General features: G+C 40.2%; 2 protein-coding genes across 7 annotated transcripts; both read right to left on the bottom strand.

Moving 5' to 3' along the window:
- Positions 1-335: 335 nt before the first annotated feature.
- Positions 336-15,286, bottom strand: cant1b (calcium activated nucleotidase 1b). Of its 5 annotated transcripts, none has more exons than XM_012849955.3 (5): positions 14,899-15,286; positions 9,478-10,032; positions 9,261-9,401; positions 6,004-6,207; positions 336-2,640 (listed from the first exon to the last, which is right to left on the bottom strand). In XM_012849955.3, the coding sequence occupies exons 2-5, from the start codon at positions 9,971-9,973 to the stop codon at positions 2,270-2,272; spliced, it is 1,212 nt and encodes a 403-aa protein (XP_012705409.2). In that variant the 5' UTR covers positions 9,974-10,032; positions 14,899-15,286; the 3' UTR covers positions 336-2,269. The 5 variants fall into 5 exon arrangements, with proteins under 5 accessions (XP_012705409.2, XP_021164904.2, XP_021164905.2 ...); XM_021309229.2 differs by lacking the exon at positions 14,899-15,286 and adding an exon at positions 12,803-12,994; XM_021309230.2 differs by lacking the exon at positions 14,899-15,286 and adding an exon at positions 12,705-12,795.
- A 2,134-nt stretch (positions 15,287-17,420) lies between these two features.
- Positions 17,421-25,768, bottom strand: afmid (arylformamidase). 2 transcript variants are annotated; one of them, XM_012849957.3, is made up of 11 exons: positions 25,742-25,768; positions 23,817-23,907; positions 22,652-22,756; positions 22,502-22,550; positions 22,343-22,428; positions 22,180-22,252; positions 21,982-22,079; positions 21,794-21,872; positions 20,302-20,437; positions 19,970-20,074; positions 17,421-18,625 (listed from the first exon to the last, which is right to left on the bottom strand). In XM_012849957.3, the coding sequence occupies exons 1-11, from the start codon at positions 25,766-25,768 to the stop codon at positions 18,596-18,598; spliced, it is 879 nt and encodes a 292-aa protein (XP_012705411.2). In that variant the 3' UTR covers positions 17,421-18,595. The 2 variants fall into 2 exon arrangements, with proteins under 2 accessions (XP_012705411.2, XP_035993158.1); XM_036137265.1 differs by lacking the exon at positions 25,742-25,768 and having other exon boundaries at positions 23,740-23,984.
- Positions 25,769-26,642: the final 874 nt, after the last annotated feature.

Raw genomic sequence — 26,642 nt, forward strand, 5'->3', positions numbered from 1 at the left:
ACAAATGCATTGTAGCTCAACATCGCCAGCTTGTGGATGAATGACTGAATGTGGTGTGGAGCTCCTTAGGGCTTAACATCCAGAACAACAACCCACAGCCAGCGGTTCTCTTCTTCACCAGGATATTGGCTGACAGTGAGTTCAGACTGAATTTACACAAAAAATGTCTAACATCTGTTAGACATCCTGAAGGTCTAATTATTTAACTATATTTTTGAAAGAAAATTTAGGCAAGTTGTATTCTGGTTTAGAAGAATCAAAAGAAAAAACATTCTATATAAAGTAATGCCCTGTTTGTAGTGTTTTTTTATTTCTCATTTCTTTATGATTCCACATATGATTCCTTTGGTTAAATGGAAAAATAGAAGTGCAACGTTTATGATGTACATTTCGTTAAAACAATTGTTTCGTCAGGACGTGGTTCAATTATAGTTCTGAATCCGGCCACTGGTTTTTCTCTTTAACTTTGCACCGGCTTATCTTTTTAAGTTAAAGAAACTATCTGTACAAAAATATGAAAGCAACAGCTGAAAATTATTTGTACATATTTCAGCTGTTGAGAAATGGAGGGTATCTCATTGCAAACAAAAGAATATTTCCATTTCAAGTCAGGTTTTTTTTAATGACGTTTACAGCAAGCCTGGCGAGATCTCGTATAGGAATTGCTGAAAATGGAATGTAAAACAAATACATTTCCTGCCAAAGGTTTACATACGGTCATCCTAAGTAGGAATCTTGTACAAATGTTATATAGTGAACAGATCTGTCCTGAATATCGCCTCAACAGACAATAATATGGCAACAACAAAACACCGCTGCGCTTGTATCTGGATGGAGTGACTCTGTATGATTTTTGTAACCATATGCTCAGACAATCCATGAGGGGTGTCTATGCTAGCTTCAGTGTGGAGCAGTCCACTTATTAAGCGTTTTTGTGCTTGTTTTTCTCTAAGATCACTAGCAATTAAGGTGAGTCGCCAGTTGTGGTTTATTGGGTTCTTTTTTGAACGCTTTTTTTTGGCTTGGCTTTCTTCCGACTGAACCCCTTTTTTCTGATTATTGCGCCGCGCAACAAGAACGGGGTTCATCACCCGCCCCGGACAGGAAAAGTACATTTCCTTAGTTTCTCTAACTCTACGCGGATTCAGCCGGTTTCTTTATGGTGTTTGATCCGTTGTGAGAGAGGAGAGGACAGCCTCGCCTACCTTTCTACTAATACTGCTTTCTTTCCGCTCATTTTGAGGCCTCTACATTTCAACCAGCGTTTAAGCTGTTCTACGCTGAGTTCCTCGATTAAAGCAGGTTGAAATGAAGCTCCTGGGACGTTGTCATCTTCCAAAATGATTGGTACTGTGGTTGTTGCCGTTCTAGTTTGCACTCTTCCTGTCTGACCTGCCTGGAAACCCGGCTGTCTCCATGTGACGTCATTTGAGGAATGCCCTGTAGCTTCTAACGACCCAGGAGTACAACTAGATGGTTAAAACTAGGAAACAGCTGGGTGTTTCAACAGGAAATGATTCCAGATTCATATCAAAATGGGATCTAGAGTGGACAAAGGAGACAACAAAATAAAAAGTCTATTGACTTTTCTTAAAGCCAGAAAACCAAGCAATTTAAATGAACTATAAAGGTTCAAATACAGCATTAAAAGCTCCCAAATGAATCAGTCTTGCACATGATGAGTGTATGTAAACTTCTGACTGGAACTGCATGCAAGCAGAAAAGGCTTCCCTGCATGAGCCCAGGAACGTTTCTGAAAACCATTTCGGTGAGTCCAGTTTGAGGATGAAATGAAAAAGCTATTTTAAGAAAAACAAGCTAGCCAAATAAAAAAATAGCCACAGACTGCTCAGGATTCTTAAAGGTGCAAGGATAAAACTGGTCTGTGGTCTGATTTTTTTAAAATACCATTTAATCTTCCACATTAAAGACCATTGTGCTCGTCATTATCAGTAATTAAGACCGGTATCGACGGAAAATATTTGGCATCTAATATTTTATCCAGTGGATAGTTGCTTTAAAGTATACAACTCTAGTCAGGTCTCTTCTGTCCTAGTTAGAAAAAAGAAACATCTAGCAGCACCCATGTGTCATAGGCATGACTCTGCGTAAAAATAATGCTCTGTCTGGTGACTGGAGCCTTCACCTGTGACCTTTCAGCATAAAAGTGTGTTCCGCTGGTTGTTATCCTGATGTAAATCTGAATGGATGTAAAGACCGACCTACTAATCAGAGAATTTATAACGAAGATTTCTCCCCTCCGCCACTTTCAAATGAACTCCAGCCCTTCATACTTCACATCCCCGATCTTGGTCTCGGGCATCAGCAGCCGCCCGTCCAGCGTGAAAGCGAGGATGTACGTGCCGATCCTGCCCGCGTCCTCCTCCGACTTCAGGGCCAGGATGACCTGATCGTCCGTGTCGGGGACGAATTTAAACGAGGAGAAGCCGTGGGTGGGGTTTAGCGGTCCGACGCGCCGCGTGGCCACGTGGGTGAAGTCGGCGGGGCAGGACAGCAGGAGGTTGGTGGCTCGACGCTCGTCCGCCGTCTCGTCGTAGTGCTCGTGGCTGGCCCGGCGAGGTAGGAAGAACCACCGCTGGAGACGCTCGCTCCAAGCTGCCGACTCATGGATGAGGTAACCTACGGGACCAAAGAGAGCGGAAGCTTATACGCCACTGAGGATTTCATCTACACTTTATCCCACTGACGTACAACTATGAAACACTAAAGCATCATAAACATCCCACTTTATGAAACAATTACATTTTTCACTTTAATACGTTTTAATAAGACGTTTAAGTTACAAATAATTTGACTGGTAGTGCAGCAGCTTTGATCCTAAGCTGGTTCCTGTTTAATCAGACTTCCTGGTGCCTTTTTATACGAGTCCGGCTTTTCACACGGGTTTCAAAGCTCTGGTCCTGGTGACCCCCTGGCCAGTGTGCTACAATAATAACATAATAATGATAAAATAATAATAATACAATAAATAAAATAATACAGCACACCTACACCCAATGATTGGGCCGTTGTCAAGCTTCTACCCACTGATCTATATTATACACTGGAGTGCTAATCGCCCGCTGTTAGAACGAGTCGCTTTGAACCACTGAGCTATATAATACACTGGAGTGCTTATTTTGCCGAAAAACTGAAGTCACTGGCCGCCATCTTGCTACTCCCTACTCTCACAGAATCCCATAGGATTTGGTTGCAACAACAAGCAGTTTTCTGGCTGAGTGAAAATGTTTCACAGGTAATTTTATAGTCAGTGGATGTACTAACACTATCAACTACTAGGAAATTATGTGCTGAAATATTTGACATGTTATTCATATTAAATATATATATATGTATATATAAGTATGTGTATATGTATATACATATGTAAATATGTGTTTTTGTATATTGTTATTTATATATTTATAAATGTTAAATATATATATTTAAATGAATAAAATGCAAAATATTTCAGCACATGACTTTCTCAGTACTTGATAGTTTTAGTACATAACATAAAAGTATATGGCATTTGACATTTTAAAAGTTGTAAGCCCCCCCTGAACATGAGAAAATCCTCGTTATTCGATGTTGTAGCGCACATTTTCCCTAGTTACTGGAGGAAAATAGGGAGTACCAATATGGCGGCTGATGGCTTCAAAGCAACACGTTCAAACAGACGGTGATTAGCACTCCAGTGTATTATATAGCTCAGTGCTTTGAAGCCACCAGCCACCATATTGGTACTCCCTATTTTCCCCCAGTAACTAGGGAATATGTGCGCTGCAGCATCGAATAACGAGAATTTTCTCATGTTCAGGGGGGGCTTACAACTTTTAAAATGTCAAATGCCATATAGTTTTATGTTATGTACTAAAACTATCAAGTACTGAGAAAGTCAAGTGCTGAAATATTTTGCATGTTATATTATATATATATATATATATATATATATATATATATATATATATATATATTTAATATGAATAACATGTAAAATATTTCAGCACCTAATTTCCTAGTAGTTTATAGTGTTAGTACATCCATTGACTGTAGAATTACCTGTGAAACGTTTTCACACAGCCAGAAAACTGATTGTTGTTGCAACCAAATCCTATGGGATTCTGTGAGAGTAGGGAGTAGCAAGATGGCGGCCAGTGACTTCAGTTTTTCGGCAAAATCATCAATCCAGTGAATAAATAGAGATCAGTGCTTCTACCACGCCTGATGAGGAGGAACCGACCGATTGATCTGAACCTGAAGTATTAAAGCAGTAAAACAGGAAAGACATTTGCAGTGCAGGTTTCAACCACACTGTGGTTTCGGTCAAAAACAACGCTCATTTTTTTTAGTAAATATAAATAATGCTTCATCAAAATGGTATGAAAGGCATTGTGGTGTTCCACAAGGCTCAACTTAGGTCACACTTTTTTTTTTTTTTTTACTCTTTACATGCAACCATTGAGTGGTTTCAATAGCAAAACAGCTGACAGCAGACATGGCATTTTTGGTTTGATTCTTGTCTACATGGGTTGTGAATCCCTTTGTGCAACATTACGTTCTTTCCTCTCTAAAAACAATTTGATTGATTGAACCCGTCTTATTGGTTGTATGGTTCTGTTCTTGTGAACCTGCTTGTAATCCAGAGTGGTCATGGGACAGTGAGTTAAATATTAACACAGACTTTTTGAAGAACCCTTTCATAATTCAGATTACAGGCAGGTATTTTGAAATGCTGGCTGTGAGTTTAGCAATTCAACGGGCTGCAAGAGTTGTAGCGACGGCGTTTATTGGCATCAGGTTGTTAAAAACAAAAGAGCTTTAATCTAAACCAAATATAATACCAACAGCACAGCTGAAAAAAAAAGCTATTTACACTTGCTTTTTTTCTGCTGTGCTGTTTTGGTGGAAGATGAACATCTTTTTTTTCCTTTACTGTCCCCTGTATACTGATTTGAGGTATTCCTGATTTGAATGTATAAATAGAAGTAATGCAGATGTATTTTGTATTTTCGGAGAATAAAAGTCTTAGCAGGATGTATGACAGGTATATTTTTGCATTTGCTACTTTTATTTGTAAAGCTTGAGATAGAAGACGAGTGTTGTATCCTTGTTGAGTATAAACATTTAAATATGCATGGAGTCTTTTTTTTATAGAGCCTGTGACTTGAATGTGCCCATTTTGTTTTGTATGCTTTTATGTCTAGTGTCTTATAGCCCATGTGGGGTGGGCACCTATGGTGCATGACAATAAAATTAAGTAAAATTAATCATTCATCATTCATTGCATTTGCATCTGCAGCATCTTCTTCATTGGAAGCTCTGGCAGAAATTAGAAAAAGGCTTTTTATCCCAGTAGCTTAATCTCGCACTGAAACATTTGCTGCAGTTCTCCAACGTTGAGCTGTTGAAATTGATTTTTTGGTGTTTGCTTCCTGTCCTGCTCGCTGTGTGTGATGGAAACTTTAAACAGGGGTAAGTTTAGGGAAGGGGCTAATTTTCCTGTAGTCGATCGCCGATCTGAGAAGATCGATGCCACATTTATACTCCAAGGAAGCAACAATTGAGGAGAAACGATATGTTTGACATTAGAAACTGATTCATCCACTACGATTCATTTATCTGACTAAAGCAATTTAATGCAAAAACTTTCTTTTAACTTTAACTTTATAGATTTGTTTGCATTAACATTAACTTAATAAGAAGTCAATTAGGCATATGAATGCCTAATTGAAAGATTGTCCACTTCTTCTGTGACTTTCTAGCATCACAAATCTAGTAAAACTGTAAGAGGTCAAGGTGAGGGTGCACACTTTTAAATGCCATCTGACAGCCCTGAATATCAGCGTGGCATAAAGCAGTAAATCTGTTAAATATGTAAGATGTGAAACATGACAGCATCCTCCAGTATGAACAAACTGAAGTTTGGTACCTATATATAACAAATTAAATAAATGCAGTCATGTGAAGCAGGAAACGAATGAAATAAACAATCTGCTGCACCTGGTGGTTTGATCCCTGCGGCTTTCCGCAGGACGTCGTAATAAGGCACCCAGTTTTCGTGCTCCACGCCGCCCTTGTGGTCGATCACTTTCACCCACTCCGGGTTGTTGTTGACGAATTCCCCGGACGTCGTCGTCCACTCCTTCCCCAGACCTCCGACAAACAGGTGCTCGTCCTTCACTGCCAGCCACTCCGCCTTGAACCCTGCGTAAAAAAAATTAAAACCATTGAATATGATCAAAAACAACGCCGCAGCTCTTTAAATTTAATATACTGCATAGGGGACTTTTTATGTGACAGACCAACACAAAGTAGAGCACAAATGATGAGGAAAACGATCCCTGGTTTTCAAGGTTTTTAAAAAAAATTATCCAAAAGATGTAGCGTTCATTTGTATTCAGCCTCCTTTATTTTAGAGCAGGGGTGTCAAACATACGGCCCGCAGGCCGGTTTCGGCCCGCCGAACAATTTAGTCCGGCCTGGTGGCTAAATGCATTATCATTATTTAACAAAAAAATAATAAAAAAATTTAATCCAGTGTCCTGTCTGGCAATGTGGCAATAAGAATTGTTGTCTTAATGCTAAAAAGAGCTCATCAGATTTGACTTTCACAAGTGGAGCAGTACTGCTTTTGCCATAGTGCTCCGCTTGATTTATGAATGTGAATAGTTTTATTATGATTCATGTGGGGAATATCTCAAATGATATGGACACTACAATGGGAAAGTAGGAGAGGAAAGGAAGAACAAGAAGAATAAAAGAAAAGGTGAAAGAAAGAGGAGATAAAAGGAATAGAATGATAAAACAATTATTGAAAAAAAAAAAACATGCACTTCGTTTAATTGAAAAGCTGCAGTTCCTATATTTTCCAAGAGGGGTACTGTGTTTTAATCAGCAGATGGTAGCACTGAGCTTCAGATGTGGAAAATTGATTTTAAATAATTTCTTAATTTTAATTTTTTTTTATGTATTTTGTCATGCAGGACAGTGTTTTTAAGTTCCAAAAAATGTGAATAAATGTTTTTCAACATTGTATAAATCACTGTGATCAGTTCTTATGCATAATCCACAAGTAAATGTTTAACTGAGTAAAAGTATTGTTGAAATTGCACATACTTTTCTTAAAAAAGCTGAGGTTATTCATAATATATTGTGTAAAAGTGAAATTCATTTAAATATAAAAATCAACAAGTCCACATTTATTAGTTCTATTTAATCTTGTAATGAGTTAACTCGTGTGGCCCTCTTGAGATCAGATTGAGCTGAATGCGGCCTCTAAACCAAAATGAGTTTGACACCCCTGATTTAGAGGCATCTGATGCACTCAGATGCCTCTAAATAAAGTCCTGTGCAACCAGCTGCCTTCCGATGACATCTAAACAACAAACAAGAGTCCACTTGTGTGTGATCTAATCTCAGTATAACTCAGTACAAATATGTTAGAGAACATTATTGAGCACACGGCGTCACGAAGAGCGAGGAGCACGGTGGGTCATGTCAGGGAGAAAGATGTGGAGATGTTTAAAGCAGCCCAACCTCTGAACATCTGGAAAATGGAAAGACAAGACAAGACCGTCCACGTAAAGTGGCATGATGAGCAAGGAGAGCATTACTCCGAGAAGCAGCAGAGAGACCCGTGCTAACTCTGGAGGAGTCGCTGAGATCCAGAGCTCAGGTGGAAGTGTCTAATGCCAGGACAACTCTTAGTCATGGATTCTACAAATCTGGTATTTATATAAGTGCAGCAAGAAGAAGGTGCTCTGGTAAGAAGAGACTACAACAGAAATTTTTGGCCTACGTGGGAGATGCCACGTCTGGAGGAAAACTAACCTTTTGCGTCACCCTATGTAGAACCTAGTGCTGCGTTCAGACCCAACGCGGTCTGAGAGTCAGCGGCGTCTGGTCTACATGCAAAGTCTGTAGTCTTCACGCGTCGGGTGCGCCGCGTTTTGAGATTTCAAGCATCTGGACGCCGTTTCGACATCCAAATCGGGTTCGGTCTGAACGCAGCATAAGCCCACACTTGAAGCCACTGAGGCGCTCGATGTTAGGAACTGTTAGGATATCAACGAGGTCAAGTGGAACGAGCTGTTTATCCCAGAACTGCATGGCACACTTAGATGGCACTGACCCAAAAGATTGGCACATATCTATCAGATACCACCCCGGAGGTGACACAGCTTCCCTGCTGATGTCACAGTTTGGATGTGTACCGCCCTTGTATGGGTGTGTCCCGAGATCCCTTTATAATGTTTGTGTGATGAGCACTTGAGGCCTTCCTGCCGATCAGGAGCCCATCAGCGCTGGTGTGACTGTAACTATTTCTCTGTCTTTACGTAGATAAAATATAACTAAAAGCATACTTGTCTGTTTTATGCGTCCTACATTCAAGGTAATAAGTAAGTGGGTGTCGCCTGACTGGGTAAAACGAACTGGGTCCACCGAGGGTGCTTCACCGTAGACGGGACACGGTGAAACATTAACAGAACGAAAGCTTGTGAAAGTCCAATATCTCCAGCAGTGTTAGCCTTCTCAGCTTAAACACTTACTGCATTTCCTGCTTCCCAGTTCATCTTAACATTCATCATCATCCAACCTAAATCACAACAGCGTTTTGTCTGACCGACCAGCAACACCTAACCCTAACCAAATCGTCCTACCTTATATACAATTGTTTGCAAACACCTAGCGACACCAATAGCTGCGTTTCTTCAGCAAAGACAGGGATGCTGCTCAGAGTTAAAAGGGGAAGATGTATGGAGCTAAATACAGAACTATCCTGGGAAAGAAAATGTATAAAGCTCTAAAAGACTTGAGGCCGAGCGGGGAGTTCACTTTCCTGCAGTACAACGACTCTAAAAAGACAGTCAGAGTTACAATGGAGTGGCATTTTAATGCGTAACAATGGGCCAGACAAAGTCCAGAGACCTCATTCCTTTTGAGTCTCTTTATTCGCAGGCGTTCTCCGTTCAGTCTGACTGAGCTTCGCCTATTTTGCAAAGACAACCACGATGCAAAGCGATGCGATAATTTGTCTTGGGTCTGTCACATAAAAAAATTACAAATAAATGGAAGTGGGAGTTTGGGACGTGACTAAAGATGAAAAAGTTTGGTCACATCATGTCAAGAGGTTTGAAAGGCACTGTACATCCGTCTAAATCCAGCACCAAAGTTCTCGACGGGCCCCTGAGGTTTTTGTTTTTCAGTCAGACGAGATCGGTCGGCCATCTTTTAGCTTGCGCAGCTTAAGCACTGACCTTTAGACACGGAGCCATCGCCGTCAGGTAGTATCACCCAGGGCACGGCTCTGCTCCCCTCTATCCTGTACACCACACCTGTGCGGTCATCCACGCTGTACAGGTGACCATTGAAGGCCACCAGCTCTGATAGCTCCATACCTGCAGGCACAGCAGCACATCAACGTGAACAAGCGCAAAGGATTTGTGCCGTCGAAGCACGACTTTAACCACATACCTCGTCCTTTCTCAGCCAGGCTGCTCTCCAGGGTGACCGTGTCCGCGTCCCACTCCACGTCCAGTCTGTCTGCGCTCTCTGAAACGGTCAGGTAGCCTCTTTTCATGTAGCTGAACCACGTCTGACCTTTGGCGTTGCGGGACGCCGTGTCCAGGTCTGCGATCACGCCTACGCGGTAGCGGACGCCGCGCCGCGTCCTCTCTGGTGGACTCAACGGGTATGTGTCGTTGTAGGGCTTTTCCCTCATCAGACGCCAAGCAAGTCTTTGTGACCTTACATCCTGCTCCGCCTCTTCGCGTGCTTGGAAACTACCTTTGATTGGCGCATTTGTGCTCCCCACTGTCCGGCGGAGGTACAGCGTGAGCACTAAGGCCACGAGGGTGGTCACGATAATCGCTCTCCATCGTGGGTGGAAGCGCAGGTCCCAGGCAGCAGCCTGCGTCATGGACACGAGGGCCAGGGGGAGGCCTCGAACGGCGAAACCAAAGGAGTTCATGGGAGAGTCCCGCACATCCCCGGAGGCAGCTGTGGGCCAGGGATGAAAACTACCGCCGCCTGGAGAAGAGGAACAAGGGAGGAACATCAGCAGAGATCAGGCGGTACAACGGAAAAAAAAGTCTGGAGGTTTTCGAAGTATCGGCCACAGTTTCACAGCAGCTCCAGAACAACGAACAGTGGGAGCAGGACAAGACGCTATAATGGGCTTTTGTTCCTATTGTTCTTTATTCACAACAGAGCTTTGTTGGGCTGAGCAGAGCGCACACTAAGTAGGAGCTGAGCTAGGCTAGCAGTCAAAACTTTGATCTTTTCATCCAACGGGGACAATCTAGAGAGATGCTGTGCCAAGCACAATAGTCTGTACCCCTGGTAGAGTTAAAGGTTCTTACTGCAGCAGTACATTGAGTAAACTTAACAGTCGGGGGGGGAAATGTAGCATGTTAAGATATAATAGTTTTAAACAAAACCAGCAGCACAATTTTGGACGCCGCTATTGGTATTAGATTTTTAATACCATTTAGCTAACAGGACTACAACATTTCACAGTGTTGGATGCCATGGAAGCCAACGAGGGCCTTAGGATGATAAAACCGGCCCCCAGCATCAAAGCTCCTCCACCATGAGGTCCTTTTTCAATAACCTGCAGCGTTTGTCGCCAAAACTTCAATCTTAGCCTTATATGACAATATAACACAGGTTTAGGTAAGGAAGGTTTTAGAACATTTCATTGAGGACAAAAAAAGGTTTTTCCCAGCATGCTTTCCAAAAAGATTAAATAAAGAAAAAGAAACAGTTGCCATTTAGCTAGTGTCTGGTGTTATGGAGACTTATTAGGTCCTGTTTACACAACGTTTTTTTTTTTTTTTTTTTGGGTGAAAACAGAAAAGTTTTCTCACGTTTCTACTGTTCGTCTACATGACAACGGTGCGTTTTCTCTGAAAACGGGTTCCAGAGTGTAACATTTTGAAAACGTCCCTATCTCCTATGTCTGGAGCAGCAACAGTCAGACTATCCTGCTCATTGTACATGCAGTAAAGATAAATATGACTCTCCAATCCAACCTAGCAGTCAGTGGCTGAAGGAAAAAGGGCCTCTGTGTTATGTTTAAACTCCGTGAAAAAAAAAAAATTCTTCACTGGAAGTTCCCTGGTAAACTTTATGAATTATTGTAGAAGCCTAAAGAAGTGCTTCATTTTTTTCCCCCCAGGGGGCTTGTTAGGAGTACAAACTATTTAATCACTGGTAATTATTATAAAACAATTGCAATAGATTTCTTCCCCATGGAATAAATGTAATCAATTTAAAGGTTGGATGTTTTCCAGTGCAAGTTACGGTAGTGCAGTACTGACCTTGGCTGCAAGATGAATTCTCGTAATATTTGTGTGTTCACAAACACACGAGAATACTACATTATATAATCAATCATGGGCAGAACGTGGAGTGCTACACAATATCAATCTGGCTTGACAGGTTAAAGCAGTACAACATTAATTGATTTTAAGGATGTTTACACGTACACAAAAGGTAACAGAAACATATTAAGACTTGTTGAAAGGCGTTATTTTCATATATATATATATATATATATATATATATATATATATATATATATATATATATATATATATATATATATGAATAAAAAGTGGCTTTCTTACATAACGAGTTAAAAGCTCTTGAATCTACAATAGTAAAGTGTTACAGAACAGCAAAAAAAAAAAAAAAAATTTATTACATAGACAAACCTTTCAGCTAATATATGACTCTTAATAAAGACCCTGATCCTTAATAAACTATTTGTAAAACCTAATGGGTTTATTTTAAGAGCTGATTATGCATATAGGGTGGAAAATGGATAGTTTTCCCCTTTTATATAGATTTACAAGTCTATGTTTCAGAGTTAATCTACCTGACCTGACCTGTAATAATTCTGCAATCACGTAAACGGCATCAAAACAAAGGCAGAACCAGCACACCGCTACACAGTTTTCTGCCTTAACATATTAAAACGCTTAACATCTGTTAAGACTGTACCCTCCTTAGCATTACACAGTTATGATCCATTTTATACGTTTTCAAACTAATCTGCTGTAGATCCCAGTGAAATGTTACCTCACTTTGTTGCATGCTGCCAGCTATACAATTACATGATACATTGATTTAACTTGCCTTTTCTCCCGTTAGGCAGTATAAGACTCAACTTTTCTAGTTTAGCAGACCTTTTATCAACAGCAAACAGCTTATTCTGTGATAAAACACCTAACATGGCAGGCAGGTGAAGAGGCCTGCTGAAATATGAGCTCTGTGCTCATTTTGGACCAAGGTGACTCTTCGTTTTACCGTAAACAGCAACAACAAACAGAAAAAAAAGGTCCCAACCGTTTTGTACAGGCTGTCCTTTCTTTTCCCAGCTGCACTGAATCTCCTGTTGCGGCGTTTTTCCCGATTAAAGTAAATGCAATCTAAGCAGTGTATTAATCACTTTAACACAACTTTAAAAGCAAAAAACAACAACAACGCATTCACGGACTACATTCTACAAGATGAAAGCAAAGTTGTCACAGAAATGTTTGCCAAGACGCTGTCTTATTAGATATTCTTACGTCACATAAATCCCCGCTGCTTTCTCAGCAGTTCTCTGAACGTGTTCCCTCTTTGTCCGCTCTTTAAACCGAACACGGAAGGCTTGGCAGAGGAAACAAACAAACAAAAAAAAAAAAAGAGCTTACAGTCGCTGCTGAATACACGTCCCATTTCTTCCACCCCTCTGCACCACAGGCCACAACATGCCATTGTTGTACTGCGTGTAAGGAATTAAACTATTCACCCTTCCTTCGCCTCCTCTCCCCTGAACAGGCTGCTACCGTCGGGTCGCTCTGCTCCGCGCGCATCCCTCAGCGATATCCACGCTCGCTCAGCCCTCCAGCCCGCATGAATACTTGATCTCAGCAGGTCTCCTCCTCTGCTCTCTTGTGCACCATCTCAAGTTTCTCCCCCTTCCTGCACGGCCAAGGAGGACCCAGACTCCTGATATTTGAATGAACTGAGAGCAAAGAGTGAAGAGTAAAGTCTTCTTCTCCTTCTGTTCTGCGGTATTAATAAAAATGAAATCTCCCTGAAATAAATGAAAATCTGCATTATTAAGCCTTAATCTGGAATTTGTTGCTCGAGCTATTATTATTAATCAAAAATTATCAAAGTGTTGTTTTTTTCCCAACAAATTAACAACAAAAACGATAAAAGCCATGACAGGGGGACGGCTTTCTGTAGAGGCGTAACTTTTCGTGGCAGGAAAAATAAAAAGCCGCAATGAGGCGAACTCCAACAAAAGCCGAACGGAACGTTTTAGGACAGACAGTGATAATGAAAGTAAAAATAACAGCATTTGAGGAAACAACAAAATTTCAACATCTGGTGTTTTCTGTAAAACACATTTTTGCTTCTTTCCAAAAAAAGTAAAAAAAAAAACAAAGCAACTGGACTTGTTTTCCGTAGTTGAAGAAGTTTCGCTTCCTCTCCAGGAAGCTTTCTCAATTCAAAAAGTCTGGAGTAATGATGAGTAACAAGCTTTATACTACTGCCCAAACAAAGGCCTTGTAATGGCTTAGATAACATGCAAATTCAATGGAAACAGGTCCACCCCTTAGTAATGGGCAATCGTTAAAGCCATAAGCCAGCAGATTGAACCGAAACTGGTCCACTCCTCTGTAACGAAGAGTCGTTAGGGTCGTTATTGGCTTGGCTTAAAGGAACGATGTTAGTGATCATGAGGGTGAGAGTTAAGGTGATGATTGGCTGGAATTAATCCTATAGCTGTGTTATAAGTTTTTGAGAGTTGGATAAGGCCTCCTCCTCTGTTTAAGGTTGGTCTTTCTCTCTTAACATAGATGGCTTCCTTCACACCCCTTTCAAACCATCTGTCTTCTTTGTCCAAAATGTGAACATTTTGGTCCTCAAAAGAGTGTCCTTTGTCCTTTAGGTGTAAGTGGACAGCAGAGTCTTGTCCTGAGGAGGTAGCTCTCCTGTGTTGAGCCATGCGTCAGGATCTCATCTATGAAACTCATCCATGTGTTTATCTTTAGTCGCATTGATTACTGAAACGGTGTCTTCACAGGTCTACCCCCCAGAAAAAAAAAAAAAAAATCTATCAGACAGCTGCAGCTGATCCAGAACGCTGCTGCTGGTGTTCTCACTAAAACCAGGAATATGGAGCACATCACTCCAGTTCTGAAGTCCTTACACTGACTCCCTGTAGCTCAGAGAACAGACTTTAAAATAGTTCTGTTAGTCTATAAACCCCTTAATAAACAGCTTAGCACCAAAATACATTAAAGACCTGTTGTTGCTGTATCAGCCCTCCAGACCCCTGAGATCTTCTGGTTCTGCTCTACTCTGCATACCCAGAACCAGAACCAAACACTGAGAAGCAGCATTCAGCTTCTATGCTCCACAAATCTGGAACAAACTTCCAGGAAACAGCAAATCAGCCGAAACACTGAGTTCCTTTAAATAAAGACTGAAACCCCTCCTGATTACAGTTGCTTTTGACCCATAATAACAGGAACACTGACCAACATATTTGATGTGTGTTGATGTTTTCACCTGATACAATTTAATATTTACTGGTCTCACAACCAATAAATGTTTTCATGACGTTAAGCACTTTGAACCGCCTTGCTGCTGAAATGTGCTATACATATAAACTTGATTTAAAATTTTAAAGAAAATTTGAAGCATCTTCATATCATCTTGAATATAATCAGGATTCCTGTGGATATTTATCTTCATACATGCCATTTGTCCATGTTAGACAGGGGAAATGCAAAGTGATGGTTCTCCACACCCAGTCAGACACTGTTCCCCTTATAATAATACATTTTAAAAAAAGGCAAAGAAGATGTTGCCTCAAACCACAACACTCACCTCACAAGTATGGATGCTGTCATCATTCCACGGCCACATCGGTCCATTTTAGAAAGGAGAAACAGACATTTAAATCGATCTGCTACGCCGGTGGGACTTTACGTAACGTAAACAAGCCGGAAATCTCAGTCCTCACAATCAATTGTCGCAAACCGCTCAACTATGCGAAACTTTTAGAAATCTGTCAGTCGTTTCTCCCCCTCCTCGTTATTAACATGGATTGTGTCGTGTATGAAGGATGAGGGAATTCATTAAAAAACACTCCGTTTACTAGATTATTCTGTTAAAGCAGCCACAAAAGGGCAGGATAGACGTTTTAAACACAACAAAGCGTCCTCCGAGATTCGGAACATGTTCCAGCTCCAGAGACGAGTTTCTCACGGAATAGAACGTTACGTCATGGCGGCACGTCACTTCCTCATTAGCCACGCAGCTAACATCGCGGCTAGCAAGAGTAGCTTTGGCTATGGCAGGCCGTTTAACCTAAAATCGGCTTCACCTCACTTACGTTCCACATATCTTAAACAGATTTTTGACTGGACACAATAGTTAATTTGCATCTGTATTTATATTTTGACTAGGGAAAATACCAATTTCAGACACCTCTAAATTACATTCTGACATTATCCTAAAAAAAGCTGTTAGTGGCAGCAAAGGAACTTGAGACTAACACCCCAATGCAACGCACTGATGATGAAATTTGGCAGCTCTGACGCAAAATATAAAGAAATGAGGGGTGAATCATTCAGACATTACTGTATGTAATGGTGAAACATAACTAGATGTGACGGCAGGTTTCCTGTGTGCAGTTTAGTTTAGTTGCGAATGAGATATGACATAATCCTGCCTCTCCGACAACACCTACGCTACTGCCACTATTCTATGAACACTGGATACTACTGCACTCATGTTTTTATGGAAATGCAGCCACACATCTTACTGCCTTTTTTTCCACAATAAAGAGCGTAGAGAAGTAAAGTCCACTTAAGTTGGTAATGGTAAATGGAAACGAACCTTGTATAGCGCTTTATCTAGTCTTGATGACCTCCAAAGTGCTTCACACTACAGTCAGTCATTCACCCATTCACACACACATTCACAACCTGACGGTGGTGAGCTATGTTAGTAGCTACAGCTGCCCTCCAAACTCCAACCTCAATCAGAATGCATCTACTTAAAACTGCCTACACTGCAAAAAGGGAACTAAATTACATTCTGACTAGTCTAAATGATGTCAGATTGATGTACCATTAGTTTGTATGGAGGCTCCTACAAACTTCAATACACTACTTACTATCTGAAAGGTATATTTCAGATATTAACGATTAAATTATGACCAGTCATAAGGTAATTTTGAGATATCTCAGTTTTTGATCTGACTATAGCTCCAATCAAAGACATCTCAAATTACCTTCATTCAATATATCTTGAATGTATTTTAAGATATCTTAAAGTAGAATTTGACTAGTGCAAATTGAATTGCAGATATCTTGAAAGCAAATAATGACTAGGCAAAACTATATGTTTTAGATTAGATATCTAGAATTGTATTTTTGTCTAGTCAAAATTCCTTTGAAGATATCTTATATCTAGATATCTAAACAGATTTTTTTCCAGATATCTCGAATAATCATTCTGACTAGTCAAAACATGCCATTTACGTGGCATTATTGGTGGAAACTTTAAGGCGTCTTTACTGGCATTTGCAATTCAGTGGTCTGCAATCAGGTATATTCAGCGCTAATTCTGATGTTTTTAACACAACTTTTAATGCTGCAGCAAAGAAAAGACATTTTCAACGTCAAGCGCAAAAAGTCGAGGCTAGTGACTGCTGTCTGCCAATCAGGTGAGGTCATTTGAGACGTCTCAAACGACATTTTGATTCTCCAAAATGTCATTGAAAATATCTTGAATCGTTCTTCTTACTAGTCAGAATACAAATGCAGATATCTTAAAGTACCATTCAGGATAGTCAAAATGTAGTTTTTACCAGTCAAAACCGTTTTTTTTTTTTATTTTTTATTTTTTTTACATCAAATGTATTCACGGATGGTCAGGAGACAATTTTATGTTAAAGCGGCCTGCCATAGCCGTTTCCTTTTCCGCTCTATCGCATCTGCCCAATGCCCATGTACCGGCCCCTGTCCCCATGTGCGCCCCAACAGCTCACCTGCTGATGTGGAAGCTCTTCGCCGCCGCCACGTTGGCCGTCTCTGACTGGTCATACACCGGAGGAGCTGGGACTCCAGTCCTTACTATTTTTTTTTTATGATGTTGGCAATACAACAATGTTAATATTCCAGATACAGAGAAAGGACGTAATAGCAAGGTACTTTGTAGAGGACTATAACAGATTCCAATAAGTAAATCAATTTATACAAATACACTCCTGTCCCTACTGAAACAAAACATTGACTTCATATAGGGTGTCCAGGTAGCCATACAAATTGCAAATCTAGAAAAGCATACAGTTTTATTTAAACATTTACCAGCTTGATGCGAGGAATAACAACAAAGTCAAAAAGCATTAACAGTTTAATTAGATTACAATGAATCTTTATTTTTTATGACGCTGTACCGACCACTGAACGGGAGAATTTGAAAGGAGATATTTAAAGTACAAATCTAGAAATTCTCAATTGAAACACATATCTCAAATGAAAAATAAAATAAAGTATGGTGTTTAAGTTACTATTTTGTTTAAAGGGAACATATCCTTTTCAGTTCTTCCTTTTGCAGCAGATGTTGTATTTCTGGTTGACATAGAACAGATGCATTAATCAGGGCTGCATTCCATTTCTGCTTCTGTAGATGTTTGTCTTTAGGTGGAATGTGTGAGTTTGAAATCGCTGTACATGGAACATGACCATTTTTTAAATGGGGGAAAAATAATCATTCACAATGCAAATAAACCTCAGTCAACGAACGCACATACACAAAAAAAAAAAACAACTGAACCACTTTTCTCAAATATAAATATTTATTATCTTCTTTATATTCTACTATAATGGTAAGCAGAACAAGGTGGAAATATTGTTAAACAGCGTGCAATGCTAGATTATGCAGTGCGAATTAAAGTGTCACTGTTATCAACTACATCAGGATCCAGTCCAACTATAAACCCGTCATATCATCTTCTGTAACATCAGAATTCCCTGGGTGAGATTTCAGTGTGGAGCTGGAGGTTATGGTAAAACGCTAACCTTCAGGTTAAATAATATGTCCATACTCTTATCAGTCCTGACTAACATACATGCTTAAGATTGTCACACAAAAAACAAAACAAAAGAGAACTAAACAATGGCATTAATCAGTCAGACCCACCCAGATACAAAACACTGGAGATAAGCCAAACATAACAACCCCCCCCAACAACAGTAAATGTGCAACGGGGCCATGTTTCCTGACAATAACAGTGTTCACAATAGGCCAGTAATTTGTTTACTTCTGAGTTTGGGAAGTGAAATTTGCAACAATAGGCCACAGTGAAGTGAAGGTGTGGAAAACATCCGAAGCTTAGTTAGGACTTTTTCCCCAGCAGCGGCCGTGATGAAGAGCCTTTGCATTAAATCAACTTAAACCGTCAGAACAACCGAGGTCACCTGGATTCATTTCAAAAAGACGAAAGAACATTTACCGCAGTGAAAACCTGAAACTATGCATATTGTCTTTATGGTGGGCGCACGGCCGCTGATCCTCAGCTCTTCCCCATCATCTTCAGGAGAAGCTGCAGCGAAAGCAGAACATGAAAACAAAGGCTTACAGCTTCACAGTTGTAAACAGTCGCATGTTTTAAAACCGAAATATTCAAATCTCTCAACAGGTTGGTGGAATAATAGTTGACGAAAATCGTTTATTGTGAAAATTTGTTTTGAGTATATCTGTTATCTATTGCAGATGTAACCCTATGTAATGGAGAGTTCAAATGTTCTCCCGGTTTTTCTGAAGGTCTTTTAAAGCTTTTCTGTCTTTCCCTTTCTCCATTTCTCACATTTTAACTACAAACTGTATTTTACTGAGATTGTATACCATTAACACAAAGTAATGCATAACTGTCAAGTGTGTAATTTAATCTCAGTATAAAACCCTCCGTTTTGTGAAGGCCTCAGAGGTTTGTTATAAAGCATTAGTGAACAATGAAGACCAAGGAGCATAGCATGCAGGTCAGGGAGAAAGTTGTGGAGAAGTTTAAAGCAGACTTTGGTTTTACAAATATATCTGAAGCTTTGAGCATCTCACGTCGCTTTCTGTTACATTTAAATTCATTATTAAAACGCAAAGAGTAAATCACAGCTGCAAAGCTACCGAGACTTCAAGGTCCACCTAAAATGCCATGCTGGCTGAGGAGGGCATTAATTAGAGAATGCTATAAGAAGTTCTGCTAGCAGTTTGCTTAAAGTCACACCCAGGTTACAGCAAACATGCTGAGGAGGTGCTCTGGTCAGACAAAACGAAAAACCAAACCTTTTGCCTGACGTTTGCAACACTAATTGTGGCAGAAACCCGTACAACGCTCATTCCCTTGAACGCACCATCACCACAGTGAAACATGGTGGCAGAATGATGCTTGTGTGTGTGTGTGTGTGTGTGTGTGTGTGTGTGTGTGTGTGTGTGTGTGTGTGTGTTTGTGACAAACTTTAGCCTAAAAAAAGCTGTTAGTGGCAGCAAAGGACTTGAGACTAACACCCCAGTGCAACGCACTGATGATTAAATTTGGCAGCTCTGACGCAAAATATAAAGAAATGAGGGGTGAATCATTCAGACATTACTGTATGTAATGGTGAAACATAGATAGAAGCGACGGCAGGTTTCCTGTGTGCAGTTTAGTTTAGTTGCGAATGAGATATGACATAATCCTGCCTCTCCGACAACACCTACGCTACTGCCACTATTCTATGAACACTGGATACTACTGCACTCATGTTTTTATGGAAATGCAGCCACACATCTTACTGCCTTTTTTTCCCCCACAATAAAGAGCGTAGAGAAGTAAAGTTCACTTAAGTTCAGATCAAATCTTACAATACTTGCAAAAATCCAAAGAAAGTGGATGATTGTGGGGGAAATGTACCTTGGTTAGGTGATAGTCTCCATCTACCAGCTGCTCAATGATATTAAAGTGATCCGTGTTCGCCACATCCTCCATGGTCACATTCAGTCCTGCTGCTTCTAGCATCTTCAAAACACATGCAAAAAAGGTAATTTAGCGACAAGTTTAAATTCAGAAAAGCAACTTGGCATTTTCAAAATAGAAAGACGCACTTTTAGAGGTGGTAAACCTGGTCTTATTTAACCCAATCAGCAAAATATCGTTACATTTTTACATCAAAATCTGAATTAAACAGGAAAGTTTAAAAACCATGCTGCTCCTGCTGCATTTATTCTCAGTTGTGGGCGACTAACTTTATAGTACTCCTCTGACTGCTTGCGAAACTCCGGCGAGTCGTTCTGGGCGACGGCCACGACAATCTGGCAGCCTGAGGAGGACAGCTTGAGCTGAGGGACCAGCTTGCTGGGGCTGTTTCTCACCGCCACCTCCCTGCAGACACAAAGGAACGAAGCTCAGACTGGTACCAGCAGAGACACGAACAATGACATGTACCAGCACAGCTCCTCCCCACCAGGCTCTCTGCAACTCAGTCGATCCCATTTAAAAAGCCAGGATCAGGAAATGAACCACGGCGGGATTTCAAACTATCTAAAATCAGATCTACACTTTTATCTACATTTTCTACGAGAAAAGAACTAGAGTCGAACTAGTAGAGTAGAACTAGAGTCGTCACACAACATCTTTTAATGTAAAAATATCAAAAATGTGGTAACGCGAAGTGAAAGGAAGCATTTCAACACTTCAGACAAGTTTAGGATAGATAACAGATATGGGGGTTCTCAATGACGTTTAGATCCATTTGGAATAAGTGAAGGAAGAATTCACATGTTTAATTGTTTAAAAACACAACGAAAACAATAAAATAAAAATAATTGTTACTGTTTTTTTAAACAACTTTAAAAAAAAAAAAGAGAGAAATGTCTGACCCACTGGAGGACAACATCCTAAATCCAACGAGATAATTAGCAAATCCTCTTCACTGCAACACGTTAACTGTTTCTTATAATTGGAAACTCCAACCTCAATCAGAATGCATCTACTTAAAACTGCCTACACTGCAAAAAGGGAACTAAAAGGAAGTAAAACTTTCTTGAAATGAGTGTATTTGTCCTTGATTTGAACTGGAAAATAAGATTATCTGCTAATGGAATAAGATTTTTGCACTTAAAAAGCAACAACTGATCTCTATCATCTTATTTCAAGTGCAGTATAGCTAATTATCTTATTTTAGGGGTGAAAAGACTCATTCCATTGGCAGATAATTTTTTTACCTGCTCAATTTAAGGGAAAATACTCTAATTTCAAGAAAATGTTACTTTTAGTTCCCATTTTGTAGTGTAGACTAAACGTAGAAGCGTAGTAACAAAGTCAGCAATAATGAAGAGATTTTGCTTCTTTAAAGTCCCTCATATTATGACTCATCTCTTTCCCTTGATGGCAAATTGGACCATTTTAAGCTTTTGAACCACTTTTTTGTGTTTTAGCAGATTAGCAAGTTTAAATATGTTTAAAATATCAGCCTACTCATCCACCTTATCCTGAAATTTACTGCAATTTACTGTGATTTTTCAAGCTGTATGCAAACGAAATTTCGTTCTGTACGCACTTTGTGCATACAAAATGACAAATAAAGCTGTCTAAGTTTAAGTCACTCAAAAAAAAAATGTCTGCAGACTTAAAGATGCAGCAAGGGGTTCTGTGTTTGTACAAGAGGGTTTTTATGTTTGATTATTACAAGAATATTTACTGAACAGACCATAAGAGGAGTGAATCTGAGATACCCACTCTGTCATCTTCAGAGGCTCGTTGACGTATGTGGACAGGATGGGCAGCAGGTCATATATGCCGCTCACAAGAAAAGCACCTGGGAGGAAATGAGAGGAACATATATAATAAAAAGAAACAAAAAAAAAAACACACACACACACACACAAAACAACCTGCAGTGCATCGACGGGTCCTGCATGTCTCACCTCTGATGTCTGGTGTGACGCTGTACTGAGACCAGTCGGTGGAGAGCACCATGGCAGCCAGGTGAGCCCCGGCAGAGTGGCCACACAGGTACAGGCCCCTGAAATAAGGAATCACGGAGAGCTCATTCAACACGGGAGGCGCAGCTTTAAATTAAAACTGCGTCTGCCACGGTGAACTTTATCGTTATGAGTTCGTACCTGATGTGCGAGTACTGCTGAATGACAGACGCGACACTCCTGCGGACCTGCGACACCATCAGATCCATGTTCCCTTAAAAGGAAAGCGCAGCACAATAGCTGACATTTCCAGCTTCGCCTCCTCAGATCAGCCGTGGACGGAGCATAAATAAGCCACCCTAACCTTTCGGGGCAATGTCGTAACCGACGGCAACCACGACCACGTCCTTATCGATGAGTGGGACGGCCATGAATCCGGACTCTTCTTTGCTGGAAAGATTTCTTTTGTTAATTAGCATGCTACCTTGAGCGACATCAGAGAACGAGAGGATTCAGCAAGTACCTGAGAAACTGCCAGTAGCCTCCGTGGATGTAAATAACAAGGTTGACGTCTGAGAGAGAGAGAGAGAGAGAGAGAGAGAGAGAGAGGATATCAAGCCGGTTATTGGTTACCTAGGAGTAGTTTCAGGACATCTGAACCGTAGCTTCGTACCCAAAGAGTTGGTCCTGGGGATGTACACGTCTAGTTTCTCCCCATCTCCCTCCCCGTACGGCACATCGATTAGGGTTTGAGCCAGGCTGCGGGCTCGCTCCGTACCTGAGAAAAGAATCAGAGAGGTGATTTTTTTTCTTTCTTTTTTTTTTAAAGAGGAAAAATCTGAGTTGACAGAAAATGTCTCAAATCGATAAAAGAAACAAGATTTTTGCAGGAACAGATTTTGCAGGATCCGTGTGCAGACCTCTGCTTAGCACCCAAAGTATTGTTAGTATGGCGGGAACGGATCTCCACACGGATCCTGCACCTTTCTTCTGGTTGACCAATAGCAGAGGAGCTGACCCAGTGAAGGAATGACTACCGTATTTGCAGAATGAGGCATAAATGCATAAGGAAGAGTGAAAAAGGAGACATATATTAAAAAAAAAAAATGGCCGTGGGGGGAAAAAAACAAGGTGAGAAAGTTCATGGGGAAAATAAAAGAAACATAAATGCATATATAAGTAAAATCAAATGCTTGAATAAATATGCTGAAAATAAATCCAGGAAAAACAAGTGTCAATTAAATTAGAAAACATGCTGTACAGTAAATAGATGGGATATTTTAAACAACGACCTTAATAAATATTGAATTATTTCTCTCTTTTTTTTAATTAATTGGCACATTTTAAGTGCATTTGTTTATTTATTTATACATTTCAGCTTTGTTTTTGTTATTTAATTTGTCAGCTTTGGACCTCCACAGCTTTGTTGGTCTGACCCTCTTGTTGGTTCCTGTCAGATCTCTAATTAAGACATAATTTGACCCTCTGCAAATAAAATAGCAGATAACGCACTTTAAGCATCTTAATGATATTTCTTCCATTATTATCCGAAAGGACACGTGACATGAATGAAAAAAATAAACATTTAAATCCAACTTTGGATATAATTCTTAATTCCCAACTCTATGTTTTGGGAGCAAGGTGCATCTCAACAGCACGGTCACAAACTAACACAAGCACATTCATAGTCCAAGAACAGGCAAACAAGCTCCCATATTCATTCATAACAAGCCGACTGGCCGTCCTGATTTACGGATTTACCACATTGAGCACAACGCCGGTACTCCAGTCGGACGGCCCGACTTTCTGCACGGGGTTTTAAATCAGCGCAAACCGACCTTCCTTCAGGGCCTTGACGTGGGCCTTGATCACGTCGTCCGCCGCCATCCTGTGGGACCACCTGCTGGGTGAGTACTGCTTCTCCAGCTCCTGTTTGACAGAGAGACACCACTGTGAGCCGCGCCGCCATGCAAGCTGGCCCAGAGCCAGGCGGCGAGCGATAAACACAACAGACAGCGCCCTCTGCCGACAACTCTGAAGAACTGCATGTGTCAGTGTTCTATCACAGGGCAGTTGTTTTATTCATCTTAATAATAATAATAATAATAATAATAATAATAAAAATAATAATAATAATAATAATAATAATAATAATAATAATAATAGACCTGCCCAGGGTGTACTAATGTCAAAATGTATTTTGTTTCTACATTTTATTCCTACTTGCTTTTATATTATTTTATTTTCCTATATTTTAATCATGTAAAGCACTTTGCATTGTCTCTGTACTGAATTGTGCTATATAAATAAATCTGCCTTGCCTTGCCTTACCCTGCCTCTCGCCCATTGACAACTGGTAATAGCCAGGCGCCAGCACCCCTCGCTACCCCACAAGGGATAGATGTGTTAGAAAATGGATGGATTAATAATAATAATAATAATAAAAACTATATACAAGTACACAGTTTTGCCCTATAAGCTTTAAAAAAAGACCTCGGTTTCCAATGTGCATTGGATCTGCACCGCGAAAGAGAGAGATTAAAATGAAGTTCAAAAATTTACAAAGTTTGTGAAAATTAACCTAATCACACAAACTTCACTTGATATCACTTTGTCTTGATCGCTGAATTGGAAGAGCAGGGTGGTTGCTTTAAAAGGCAGCGGTGCTTTATGCTTGCTCAGTATGAGGGATTGCTGCAAAGCCATGGACAATGCAGACGACTCTACCTGTGGCTCTACGCTCTTTCAGGAGGAGTGAATGCTGCTTGTCAAGACTTGATGCATTCTACTGGGTTTCCTTAAATAGGAAATGTTTTTGACTATTCAATATGATCTGATTCAACTGGAAACTGCCTTGCGAGGACATGTATCATGAATTGAGCACTATATAAATAAAACTGAATTGAATTGAATTGCTTGGAATAATTCTTCTCTTTGAAACAATGTTTACCTCAGAGGAAACGTGTGCTTTCATCATTACTTTGCATTAAAAAGGGCTTCACAGCAAGGTTGTTGCTGTAACAAAAATTGCACCAAAATCCAACATTTTCTTAAATCATCATGAATTTCAGTGGGGGAGGTTCGACGAGAGCTTCAGGACATCAAAGAAGGTCCAGCAAATGCCAGGGCTAAAATATTTGTTGAACTTAAATTAAAAGCAATAAAAACAATGCTGTTTTTGCCATCCATCAGACCATCCATCCACCCACCCACAATAATCCTCTCAGGGTTGTAGGGGGGCTGGTGCTCGTATCAAGTAGTTATTGCGCGAGAAGCCATCTTGATGTTTAAACAAGAAACAAATAATCATAAAGATATGTTTAAAAATATGCAAATCACTCTGTTTTATATTACTTATAGAAAAAAAATTTTTAATTTATATTTCTATGTTTTTTCTTCTTTTTTCTTTACTGTTTACTTGAAAACAGCATCACATGACTATCTAATCTAAATACTTTTTACAACAAGGAAAAAACAAAGCCACTGATTTTAACTGGTCTGCTCTGTGGGAACCTCCGCTACGTGGTTAATTGAAGTTAACAAATTAAGATCCAGATAGCACAATCATAAAATTGTAAAACTGTTTATTTGCCTCTTTTGATCAGATGAGATTAAAAACTTGTTTATATCAACTCTGATCACTTTGTCATGAAATCACACATTGATTTGAGCTCCTCCAGCCAAGCGTTACCTTCCTTATCTTTTAGCCCAGTCAGCCCAGACAGACATTACAGCATAAACAGTTAAACAGTTAAACTCTTACGTCTTTCTCCATTTCCATCCAATGCATCGTTCTGTTGGACAGGATGGCTCTGATCACCGCTGAGAAAGGAAAAAATCTGACCACCATCTGTTGAAGATCTGAACTTTGGACCACTGATCCTCACCGTGTAAACACACGGCTCGGCACTCAGCGTGCTCCATACCACCCTCTGCTCAAAGCTTGAACAGCCCTGAGGGGGGAAGCTTGATTTTGGTCAAGGCAAGGCAAGGCAAGGCAAGGCAAGGCAAGGCAAATTTATTTATATAGCACAATTCAGTACAAAGACAATGCAAAGTGCTTTACATGATTAAAATATAGCAAAATAAAACAGAATAAGAGCAAGTAGGAATAAAATATAGAAAGAAAATAGAACAAAAAAGTGGTGATTCAGTTAACTAGGACAGTTGAAGGCAATTTTAAACAAATGTGTTGTGTCAACAGGCGGACGAGAAATTCAAAGAGGAACCAATGATTATGGCAGCTTTCTGTTCCCTCCCCCGGCTCAACATGCTGCTACTTCAGGGACTGAGACTGTAAAGTGAAAGCAGGAGCTGCAAAAGTGTTCGCCTGCCTTGAACTTATTTTGTCACGTCACAACAACATAATTCAGTGTGCTGTGTTGGGATTTTAGGTGACAGAGTAATACAAAGTAGTGGATTATTGAGAGGTGGGGAAGGACACAGTTTTCAAAGCATCTTACAAATCAAACGTGAAAAGTGTGGCTTGCATTTCTATTGAGCCTCACCCAGTTAATACATCATCAAACAACCGTTTACTTCAGTTACAGCTGAGAGTGTTTTGCGAGTCTTGCCATGCATGGTTCCTCCTATATTCTTCTTTGAATGGAAGCCCAAGCTCAATTAATTTGCATGGTATCTGTCAACATCAATTTTCATTTGTT

Source organism: Fundulus heteroclitus, chromosome 5 (assembly GCF_011125445.2).
Source record: "Fundulus heteroclitus isolate FHET01 chromosome 5, MU-UCD_Fhet_4.1, whole genome shotgun sequence".
Classification (NCBI taxonomy): domain Eukaryota; kingdom Metazoa; phylum Chordata; class Actinopteri; order Cyprinodontiformes; family Fundulidae; genus Fundulus; species Fundulus heteroclitus.

What these genes read in the sequence shown, in the direction of transcription:
- afmid (XM_036137265.1), bottom strand. Translation starts at nt 23,947, where the DNA reads ATGGCGGCGCGGCTCACAGTGGTGTCTCTCTGTCAAACAGGAGCTGGA. An exon ending in AGTCAGAGGAGTACTATAAA is followed by an intron (nt 20,075 to 20,301) that starts GTTAGTCGCCCA and finishes TGTGTTTTGAAG; the next exon opens with ATGCTAGAAGCAGCAGGACT. An exon ending in GAGACTATCACCTAACCAAG is followed by an intron (nt 18,626 to 19,969) that starts GTACATTTCCCC and finishes CTTTCGCTGCAG; the next exon opens with CTTCTCCTGAAGATGATGGG.
- cant1b (XM_021309229.2), bottom strand. Translation starts at nt 12,866, where the DNA reads ATGCGCGCGGAGCAGAGCGACCCGACGGTAGCAGCCTGTTCAGGGGAG. An exon ending in CCTGGCTGAGAAAGGACGAG is followed by an intron (nt 9,402 to 9,477) that starts GTATGTGGTTAA and finishes CTGTGCCTGCAG; the next exon opens with GTATGGAGCTATCAGAGCTG. An exon ending in CGATGGCTCCGTGTCTAAAG is followed by an intron (nt 6,208 to 9,260) that starts GTCAGTGCTTAA and finishes TTTTTTACGCAG; the next exon opens with GGTTCAAGGCGGAGTGGCTG.